General features: G+C 36.1%; 1 protein-coding gene and 1 long non-coding RNA gene across 7 annotated transcripts in view; one reads left to right on the top strand and one right to left on the bottom strand.

Annotated features, from left to right (window-relative positions):
* The window catches only part of LOC128241408 (BMP-binding endothelial regulator protein-like), a 76,219-nt gene that overhangs the window by 37,296 nt on the left and 26,826 nt on the right, over positions 1-12,097 (bottom strand). For all 5 annotated transcript variants that reach the window (XM_052958327.1, XM_052958323.1, XM_052958325.1 and 2 more), the window contains exons 5-7: positions 5,566-5,674; positions 4,349-4,431; positions 2,666-2,756 (exon numbers count right to left, since the gene is read on the bottom strand). In XM_052958327.1, coding sequence (XP_052814287.1) covers positions 2,666-2,756; positions 4,349-4,431; positions 5,566-5,674 — 283 coding nt within the window. The remainder of the gene's footprint in view (positions 1-2,665; positions 2,757-4,348; positions 4,432-5,565; positions 5,675-12,097) is intronic.
* On the top strand, positions 7,772-11,050 carry LOC128241409 (uncharacterized). 2 transcript variants are annotated; one of them, XR_008262355.1, is made up of 4 exons: positions 7,772-8,101; positions 8,547-8,705; positions 8,949-9,079; positions 9,525-11,050. It is a non-coding gene; the product is annotated as an uncharacterized LOC128241409 (long non-coding RNA). The 2 variants fall into 2 exon arrangements; XR_008262354.1 differs by having other exon boundaries at positions 7,787-8,101; positions 8,547-8,686.

Below are 12,097 nucleotides of genomic sequence, written 5' to 3'. Positions count from 1 at the left end.
CAAATCACCAGTATATACGGAATACGCTTCCATAGGCTGAGGACCGATGAGTTTTATAGTAATAGGCCGAATGAGATGATTTTATAACACGTTATCAATGGAAATTTAATGGTATCGACTATAAAGAAGTTTTTTTTATTTTCTCTTTCTTTTATTACCGCATTTTTAATTATTTTATTTCGAACAAAAATACCGGCTCCATAAAGTACATTAAATAGCAAACGATGTATGGAAGAGTATATAGGACATACTGATAGTGTGATCTTGAAGTCATGCAGACTTGCAAGTTATAACACGTCATGTCGCAATAATTTGTCGACGTTTTTAGTAAATAAACGACAAAATCATCGGAACATGTCGAGCTATTACTTGCAAGTCGACATCAAATATGACCCAATCATCTGTAGATACGATATACGCTTCCATAACGAAAGTATCTCGTTTCACTGTATTTTATTTTGTCTTATTTTTTCAACCTTTGCAATGAACAAGGAATGGTCAATGGTTGGTCTGTATTAAGAAAAGTAATATATATTTCACATTTAATTCAGTTACAGTCGAAACTCTATATGTCGAACATTGCTATCTCAATATTATGGTTATGTCGAACTTTATTTGAATGTGTTGAATTAAGTTATACAATTTATTGAATTTCGGTTATTTCAAATGTTCGTTATATCGAAGTAATTTCCGAGCTCCCAACAACTTCATCATAGCCAGTTTTGACTGTATACAGTGGAACCCCGTTGGCTCGAACTCAAAGGGTCCGGCGAAAATACCTCGAGCCTCGCAAATTTCGAGCCAAGCGGGTATGTTTTCCTTCACTGTAAAGAAATCAGTCCTTTTCATCCAGTTCGAGCCAACGAGAAATTCGAGCCAAGCGAGTTCGAGCCAACGAGGTTCGACTGTATATAATGTGAAATAATAGGAATGCATTTGAAAAAGATATTCACCACAAGATAAAGCATGAACAAAATGATAATAATACCAAAATTAATCTTCAAATCTGACATAACAAAAACCACAATAAAATAATATTTAATACATTGAAATAGACTAAATTATTTTCCAAACCTACCAATGTTCAAATATGGCTTTCACAAAACGCGATTATGCTTGAAGAGAATCAGATTTTTGTTCAAACTTACAAAACAATTTTCACTGAATAAACATGGCCACAAGTCACCGCCTTGTCGAAACACTTAACACACATAATCACCTCTTGAATGTATTGACTTTAATACATAAAACTGTTGAAACAAGGTGGTAAAAAGACGATCAGTGAAGATTTAAGACTGAAACCATCTTGTACGGTGATCTTTTCAATCATTTTTCTCTCAATATGATAATGACTGTGCAATCATTTTCAAATGTCAACGAAGGGAAATCAAATACGATATTTTTTTCTGTCGATTTGTCAGACAAAAATCTTATGGGTTTTTTCAGGACAGATGTCATAAATTGAATAAAACATGGAATGTTATCATAATGCATATTTAGAATTTCTTTTAACACACTGGTTTCTACAAGTAAACAGATCATAACCGTTTAATAACGCAGACACGAACAAATCAAGTACCAGTTATTATTAACATTAAGAGGGTATGATTTATTACCAACGTCATTAACTGATGAACAAAAAATAGAATACTGAATTGAATTATTTTTTGCAATGTTTATTGACGACGGTAAAACAATTCTGCCACTGCCCTAGACGATCGCACAAATGTTATAATGTCAAATTGTTACTGTTTTCTTATACACAATTAAGACCAGCAAATCGTAGACGGGCTGGATGATTTAGGGAATGCTCCCTCAGCAAAACCGAAACTATCAGCATCAAACTTGAAGTGCAGTTGGCCAGTATTGTTTTTTTTTGGGAATATAACCCTATTAAGATGGGCATGTTCTGGTGTATTAGAGAGAAATGGTTTGCTTGGTAACTCATGCCACCCCCCCCCGCCCCCCAAAAAAACAAAAAAACAACAACAACAACAGCAACAACAACAACAACAACAACAACATAATAATAATAATAATAATAATAATAATAATAATAATAATAAATAAATAAATAACTGGATGGCTGGCTGGCTGGCTGGCTGGCTGGCTGGCTGGATGGATGGATGGGTAGATGGATGGGTAGGGATTTTATTGAATTAATGAATGAGTGAGTGAGTGAGTGAGTGAGTGAGTGAGTGAGTGAGTGAGTGAGTGAGTGAGTGAGTGAGTGAGTGAGTGAGTGAGTGAGTGAGTGAGTGAGTGAGTGAGCGAGCGAGCGAGCGAGCGAGCGAGCGAGCGAGCGAGCGAGCGGGCGGGCGGGCGGGCGGGCGAGCGAGCGGGCGGGCGGGCGGGCGGGCGGGCGGGCGGGCGGGCGGGCGGACGGACGGACGGACGGACGGACGGACGGACGGACGGACGGACGGACGGACGGACGGACGGACGAACGAATGAATGATTGAATAAATAGATAAAAATAAAAGTAAAAAATAAAACAAATACAAATACAAAAATACTGAAGTACCCGTCAGGATAGCTGGCACTGATTAACGCGATTTTAACCCGTTTAACGAATGATTATCTAGAGGCATTGGGGACTAAATAACCTCAACTTATTCTCGAACTTTGATAAACGTGAGTGAGTGTGTGATGAAAAGTAAAATACCTTGACACGAGGGGCAGCACTGTCCTGGGATTTCCACGGGGTCGGAGCACGGACTGTAACACTGAGTCCGGGACCTGGTTATCACAGAAGCCTGGAAATAAACCAGCACAATTACAAGGGGTGCTCGATTTTACGGTCAAGAGATTGCGTTGGAAAACGAACGCCTGGAAATAAACATGCACAATTGGTCATTCGGAACTCCTCGGCCATTTTACATCGAAAACAACCTCGGATGTATGCCGGTCCTAATGAAGTATAGTATTGCATGAATATTTAAAATTCCCCAGGTTTAACTGCTATATTGAAATCACTACGCGATCTACTTGCAGCGTAGTTGAATGAAAATAAAACTGACATTGTAAACAGTCCATATACATCCGAGATTGTTTTCGATGAAAAATGGCCGAGGTGTTCCGATTGCAGGTAAGTAGCTTATTTGTGGTTCGGACACCTTACACAGCCAAGGCCTTTGTTAAAATTTATTTAATTGTAAAAAAAAATATAACCGCTCGAAATTGTTTCTTCTCGCTTTACATTTGAGCTAAGCATTGCAATTAAGATACATTATTTAAGATCTTGATTATCCAACATATTTGGTGATGTTTTCAAATAATTGCATTGGTACCTTTTAAAAAGTTCTCAGCTGGACATAGCTTTCGGTCTGTATAGACGTCAGTTCAAATTAGCACACTTAGTTAGCGCTTAAAACGATGTGTAACGTGAGATGTGAATTTGCGGATGCATATATTATCTTTTACTCAAGATAATGCGAGATCTGTCTAGATAACGTGATAATACGAGATACCGTAAAATACCGTTCTAAACGAGACGTGAGGTCAGCTCTTCAATAGGAGGTAACATTACACTGTAATTTAAGTACCATTCTCGCTGACAATTTCAATCAACGGTTTTAAACTTTTTAGACAATTAAAATTGGTTGATTTTATCAGTTTGAAAATGAAAATATGTTTTAAAGGCACATTGTCATGTATATTGTTTCGATCGTAGATGGAGATCGAGATAACATATATAATTTGACGGTGATCATGTACATATTTGTCGAAAATATCGTTTTTCACAGAGTTTTAAATTTCGCTCCGTACTTGAAAGTTTACAAATGGATTACAAAAGGTCATTGGGACGTCCTTTACGCAGAAATGATAATTGCTGACACATAGTTTGGAAATGTTGTCTTTCTAGCGTCGCTGGTTCGTGTTTTGAACTGTTTTGAATTATTTACACCTCAACTTTCCTTAAATGAACGGCCTTTCGGCAATTGCGATTATCATTTGATGAGCACAACATCTTCGGATATGCTCGGATCGCGTATAAATATACATGTGCATGTTCCTTCGGACTACACACACATTAAACAGCCCAACTGCGTTCATACACAAATCATCAACCACACAATTTGTTCCTTAAATAATTACAAACGATGACGTCATATTTTCCAATACAAACGATGACGTCATATTGTCTAATACACACGATGACGTCATATTGTCCAATACAAGCGATGACGTCATATTGTTCAATACAAACTATGTGCCTTTGAAACTAAATAAACACACGTGGCATCATGATATATTACCCTATGAAATGTAACATTGAAAGTATATCCTTATGAAAGTGTTGTTCTACAATAAGTTATAATACGTATGTATATACTAGCAGTCTTACCCTGCACGTGAAAGTTGTGCACGGGTCGCGGGGGTCGGTCCAACTCTCTCCGCTGGCGTACGTTCGTCCTTTGTACATGCAACCTGGGATGAAAGCATTATTTTATTATATTCATACTAACATACATAGGGACTAGACACATTGAATCTTACTTACTGATGTATCACATCGCTTACGACAAATGTATCTTTTGCCGTTTTTGCCCATTTTTCCAATTCGAAATTTACTAGGGTTGTCTACCGTAAATCCCAGAAAGTTTAAAAATAGCGTAGGAATATTTATTATTTATCTGTACTCATAAACAGATCTGATTTAAACTGGGAAACCATTATACGCTATTTTTAACAAAAACAGCAACATGATAGTTCATTATTTTAATCATGTACAATGATGTATTATCGGCCTCGTACTAGCTCGCAATGACAAATCTAGGCCTTTTTGAGGAAATACTGTATATGCCGGTTTTTGGACCATTGGTGTCTAGCCCCTTTAATATACAGAAATAAAACAATACAATTATGCTCTGTATTTCACAGCCAAAACAGCTATTTATAGGACCCTTTCAAACATTTTTTTGTCTTGGAATGAGCCAATTTATGCGAAAATTACTGAAAACCAGTGATAATAGACTGCAAATAACAAATCAGATCGCAGATTTTTATATCTAAGTTCAAAAAATGATGTTTAATGCATTTTTCATAAACCGTTATTAACGCCTTTAGCCATAAGACATTGATTTTAGAACAGAAATATGAATCTGCGATCCGATCTTTTGTCAACAGTCTCATACTACTGGTTTGCAGATGGTTGACCAAACATTGGCTCATTCCAAGACAAATAAAAAAATAGTTGTCAAAACGGTAAAGCTGTGAGCGTGCAGCTTTTTGAAATATTTTATAAATACGACCCTGGTCAACAGGCATCACCCTAAGTTAGCGCACTAGCTCTCACCAAGACGACCCGGGCTCGATTCCCGGCCTGGGCGCATGTGAGTTGGATAAGTGGTGACCAAGCCGGACAAGTTGGTTTTCTGTGGGTACTCAGGTTTCCCCCACAACACAAGACCACACTCTCGCGCAACATCGTGCCAACAAGAGTGACTTAGTATAACTTTCTTCACAATCGTTGTAAAATAAATTAAGTTTAAACTTAAACTATGAGGTATTAAACAACATATCAAAATCAAATGTGATGTAGAAAATGAGAAGTGTTCGCACCTTTGCAGACGTCACAGCACTTCTTATCCTCCAGGAAGTTATCAAACAGAATGACGTAACAGCCCTCTACGTTGGGGCACTGGGTCTGGCTACACTTCACTATTTTGTTCTGGAAAAAAACAACCACAAGATAGTATCATAGATATCAAGATAATTCAAATTTAAAGATTAAAGGCGCACAATCAGGCGCGAAGCTAGGGCAATTTGGGATAACGCAGATCCAAATAAGTTCATTAACGGACACCATATTAACTCATTTACCCTTTACCCTCCACCCCCTTTCGGTTTTTATTTCAAATTCGGCGGTTTTGGTATGACAAAAACTTCGACCTACCAAAGTTTCATTACGCAACTGAGTATTTGCGTACTGTTAGCTACGCGCCTGTTATAATATAGGCATAAAATGCATTATTATGTTAAATTCATTTAACATTAATGTTCAACACAAAACAATGCATATTATTCAGGTACCGATTAAAGAATAAGCGATGTTTTGATGGCGTTTTTAACTGGGGAATTCGTGGCCACGTAGCTATTAATTCGAAAACTCCATTTATGAAGAAAAAACATATTTTATAAAAATGAAAATTACGACAGTTTCCCAAACAATTGAGATCTGTTCTATTGTCAGTTATCTAGTATGACTGAATTGAAGGCATTGATGCCAAATTCAGCCGATTCTGAGACAAAAAAAATTAAAAAGTGTCAAAACGGTCAATCTGTGTGCAGCTTTAAGACTGTTCGAAAACTTGGGGCACATGATGTTAATAACAGTAGTTATCAAGTTTTGCTAAATGGGCCTTAATGAGCTTTCCTTGTACACAATGTCTGATAATTTAACATTAATTCATACCGACGTCTTTTCAATATCATCACAATTATAAAACATAGCATTTAGCCTTTTAACATAAATCTTCTTCAAGAAATGAGGGTCCCGGTTCTTGATTTTAATTGAAATTCCGGCGTCAATTTTCACTTACAAGAGACTGGGAGGTCCGAGTGAAGTTTTGAATATTTTAATAATCTATTATCCCTCTTTACATTGTTGACTTTTAGTTGTCAATATGAGTTTTAATAACCACAGCGGAGCATTCTATGGTCGCCCGTTTTTATACTATAATTACAATCAGAATGTAAATCCATTTGTAAAAATACCCTTTTTTCTAATCTTAAAAGTGATAAACGATCCCGACATTCAAAGTATGTTTCTTTTATTTGAGAAGAGAAAAGTAAACAGCGTTAAAAGAACAATGCTCGAATGTGATAAGGGTAATAAGAAAGTTTCAAAATGTTTACTAGCTTAAGATGGAAGATGAAACAAAACCCTTCCGAACAAAATCCCCGTACTCAATCCCCCGGACACCCTCGGAAACCTTCCCGGACAAAATCCTTCCGAACAACATCCCCGTACTCTATCCCCCGGACACTCTCGGAAACCTTCCCGGACAAAATCCTTCCGAACAAAAATCTCCAAGATCAAAATCCCCTGACTTAAACCCCAGGACATCCCCAGACGAAATCCCCCCGATAAAATCCCCGACTAAAATCCCCTGGACACCCCCGGACAAAATCCTCAAGGATAAAATTCCCCCGAAAAAAAACAACACCAAATCTGCTTAATCCGTACTAACAATGTACATATATGTGTTTGATGCCAATAAGTTTGTGAATAATAAGATTTATATGTGTACATGTAAGGGAACAATACTATATATTAACCAGTCGAAACTCGATGTGTCGAATTCTGTTATCACGATGTTATGGTTATTTCGAAAAATAATTCGAATAAGTTTAGTAAAGTTCGACATGTATTGAATGTCGGTTATATCGAATGTTCGTTATCTCGAAGTATTTCCCGAGGTCCCGACGACTTCGAGATAGCGAGTTTTAACTGTTTGTGCATTATAAGTAAGAGATGCATTTATACTCAGCCTTAAAATCAAATGTAAATACATTATACTGCCAGGTAGTTTAGGGTAATTTGGTTGTTGTTTTCATTCATGGTCAATTTGTTCGCACCTTTCATTGAAATGGTCAGAAGTACTATATTAAAGCCTTATCATTGTAAAACTATATTCATTTATAGAATGTTTATTAATAATACCAGGACTGGCGAATAAACCGGATGCATGAAAACTATTATTGAATCCCTCAAATACGATATTAACTTATATATGATGAAATATGTGACGACGCCTGTAGAAAGGGGTACAAAGTCGGCAATTTCAATTTCGAGAAAAACGTGTTTAAAGTGTTGTTGATTTATTTCACTGACTTTAATTGGTATAAGTGACCATTTCTTTGTTAGATTTATAAATTTTAACGTACAACAATTGTTTAAATTGCATCCATAAAATATACATATTCTCCGACAACGATATTACCGATAGCGACGAGTATAATAACAACAAGGTTATCTCCCTTATGCATATACGTAATTTCCGGTTAGTAATTGACAAACAAGAAATTTTCAAACATATACGTTTTTTGTCTTCATTTGCTGCTTTTCGAGGATGCTTCTGTCGAGTTTTGACAGGTAAATATCATTGCAGTTGTATACATTTAATATTAAATTTTATTATGTTAAAATGATATAGAAAAAGGCGAAAATATTCGTCAATTGTCATAAACCCGGAAGTAAACAAACGGCTTGAACTGGCGGTTTTATTTAATTTCCATACCACATTGTCCATAATAATGAATGAACTTGTATAATTATATAAATTTCTCATCATACCGAGTCATATGCTTTTGTAGTCATGGGAGTAAAGTGTTCCCGATGTACATGTCAACGACACTGATGACATTTTAATAAGGATTTGTGTAACTTATGAATGACCTTCATTTACTAGAAAAACTCAACCTGTCCACGATAAGATTGTAGATAATTGAAATCTATTTATGAGTTTTTATAACAACAATAATGAATTGACGAGAGATCACAGTGCTCTACATAACATCATATTGCTATCTTATTTCAGGACAGTATCCATGTTACCTGCCCGGCCCCCTCCATTACAGTTGGGACATTGCCTGCCAGTCTTCTTCCCCAATCATGCCCAACCGATTGGTCCAATATTGTTCAAAACTTGATGGAAATGCGGTGTCATCGTAGTTTGGAGTATGTGCAGAGCACTCGAGTATATTTTAGTTATTTATAACTTTAGTTCACAAATTAATAAACGGTTGTTAATTGACAGCTTTTTCCAAGCAAGGAGAAGATTTTTGGTTGCACACATGACAACCTTGTTATACGTAATCAGAAGACATATTGTGTTATACCGAATATCTAACTGGTTTCCATATTTTATTTTGAAATCATGCAATATTTTAGATAAACAAAATAGCATGTATAATATAAAGATGTGTATCAAATGTTGCAGGACAACAAGCAGTTTATTTCTTCGATGAGACTGAATTAAAAGGGAGCAGACACTGTTGTGAGCATGATGATCACTACTTCAAGTCCATGGCTTGGAAAAGAAAAGCCGAAATTGGCACTTTGTCTTAGCAGGTAGATAATAAATTTTTCATATTAAGCCCTAAAGTAAAATGCTTAATTTTGAAAATACTTACCTAACAGAATTGAGCACTAGATTTTTAAGAGTATTCATCTCAGCGTTAGCCTTCTAATTGTTGTCAATTACATGTAAACAAATTAACCTTGACCATAACTCAATAACTGTTGAAATTGATAAAATACATCTTTGCATACCTGTTGCCAGAGGAAGAATGTATATGTGAAATTTCATAAGTATGTTATTTTTGTATTACATTTTAAATTTTCAACAATGTTAAACAAAAATAAACACTGTTTTAACTAGCCAAGTAACTCCTCCCATTGTCAAAACACTGGCATGATATCTTGATCTCTATATAAGTTTGTTTTTTGGTGTGTTTTATTGTGATGTCAAAATATGACTGAACTAGACATAATTTCTATCAATCCATACTTTCAGCAAACATGCCTGGCTTTGTGCAGTGCAGGTTTGCTGCATCGGTGAGGGTGTAGTTTACCTTGATGAAAACCAGAGCAGTTGTGTACCCTGAACTCCTTTCCAAAATCTGCATCAAGGGGATGGATCTTGAATGGCAGTGGTATTAACATGACAAGATCAGAGAGTACAGCAGATTAGACATTGAAAAAGACAGAGTGCCATAGACAGTCTCAACCAAAGCATTGAACAAACTGTACAACCTGTTAATTAACTTTTTAGAGCTGTTTGTTTGGACTAGTGTTTGACATTCAGAAATAAGTAATAACATTATTTCTCAGTATAAGAAATCTGTAGAAATTAGAAGCTGACATTTACTGTTACTATATAAACAAACCTCTTAGAGGTTTAGCCAGGTTAAAGAAAGACAGGGAGCCACAGAAAAGATACAGGTTTCCATGTGTCACTAGGACACCCTTCATTTAGCTGTGAAGAATGTTAACATTTTGAATGCTACAGAAAATGTTAGGAATATTGTATAATGTTTAATTGAAGTACTATTAGGTTTCAAGTGCCAAATATTTAAAGCCTGTGTGTATTTATAATATTGTGAATATAAAGTTGTTATCAAAACAAAATCAATATTTGACAGTCTTAAGCTTTTAATTCTATGAAGGCAGGAGGTTGCCAATCTTACTCTTCATGACGGGTGCTTCCAAAGAAGAACAGGGTGCAGAAACCTTCCATAACTCTTGCTAGAACCCTAATATCCTTTTTCATCAAATAACAGTAATATTGACAATTAACAAATGATGCAGTGATATTTTTTTATGCTAATATCATCAATTTTTATTGTCATTAAGTTTTCTTATAGAATTGATTTGTACATGTAATGTATTGAAAATTGATACTTGTGGTTGCCATGGTTACAACTTGTTTCTTAGTGTAGTAATATGTTTTATACATATAAATACAATATTGCATTATGTAAACTTATAATATTTTAAGAAATAATGATTCAAACACATGTACAGAGACAATAAATACACTACTTTGTATTTTTGTTGCCATGGCAATGTTTCTGTGTATATTTGTTACATTTATTGTTTTTTATTACAGGATTGTCCATTAGTGAGATTATAATGTGTATAATAAGCATAGCTATAAAATGCATAGATACATGAAAATACCTATTTATGGATGTACATTTTCTTCATATTTCGATAATAGAATATATTTTGTACACTGACCCCCTTTGGACTTAAATCACCATAGCAACAAAAGTCTTAAACATTTTGAATATTTTTTTTTAAATATATTTGTAAAGTGTCTGCCAATGCTTGGGTCATTTGAGTACTTTTTAAGAGCGGCGTGTGTGATCCCTTTTACGTTTAATATTGAATTGCATTGTATTGTGGTTGTCATGGTAACATTTTGATTGCCATTTAAAACTTCAATCATAATTTTACAAGAATTTTGTCACCAGTTCAATAATATGTTATTTTGTGTAAGATATATAACTACAAATTATATAAAGACATAAAAATACATGAGTTGTTTCATTTCTTTATCTAAAAAAATATGCCACTTTTTGACACTTTCATCAATAAATTGATCGACTCCTGTGCTTCTTTAAATCGTCATAACAACAAAAGTACTTAAGATTTTGACCTCAAATTTTCGCCAAATTGTTTCTAATGATGTACTCTATAAATAACTACCAAAAAGAGCAAATGTCATTTTTGCACCTTTGTACCCCTTTTTACAGGCATTGACACATATCATTCCAGAACAAAACTCTTAAGTTAATATACTTAAATTAGGTACAACTTTGGTGATTAATACAATTGATACTTCCATGGAAAGTGATAAAAAATATACAATTTAATCCTCAACATTTTCCATTATGACAAACTACCTCCCAGGGTTTCATATCTTGGATGAATTTGTACGGGAACTAGCGGTGCAAGTTTTCGAGCCTGGCTCTCAGAGCCACCGCTCGTACGTGTGGTCGTGCATGGTACGAGATCTGTCTTCTCGTCTGTCTTTCCACTTAGCAATAAAAGCTACAATCTTGCATGCGTATGTGGTCGCGCATGTTACGATATCTATCCAAATATCTATTTCTCTGCTGTCTAATTTCCCTCATTATATAATCCCATATACCTCGCGACCGTTTTTCGACCTTTTTTCCACCTCACCTTATAAATCCTCTCTGTCTTTCCCAAATCTCTTTCCTCTCTAAGTTTTTTTTTCTTCTCCTCCTCTACCTCACCTTTACCATATCACCTCATCCCCCTCCCTCTACCCTCCCCTCCATCCCCGCCCTCGCTCTATCCCCTCAACCCCCGCCCTCTACTATACCTCCCTCTACCCTGTTCTCTCAACCCCCGCTCTACTATCCCTCCTTCTATCACCCTCCCCGACTCTGCTATCCTTCCATCTACCCCGCCCCTCCTCGACTCCATCCTATCCCCTCAACCCCGCCCTCTACTATCCCTCCCTCTACACATCCCCTCAACCGCCGCCCTTTACCCTCCCTCTACCCCATCCCCTCAACACCCGCCCTTTACTTGATTCCCTCAACCCCTCAACCC

This window comes from Mya arenaria, chromosome 7 (assembly GCF_026914265.1).
Source record: "Mya arenaria isolate MELC-2E11 chromosome 7, ASM2691426v1".
Classification (NCBI taxonomy): domain Eukaryota; kingdom Metazoa; phylum Mollusca; class Bivalvia; order Myida; family Myidae; genus Mya; species Mya arenaria.
Note: the sequence above shows the minus strand (reverse complement) of the source record. Positions and strands in the feature narration are given on the sequence as shown.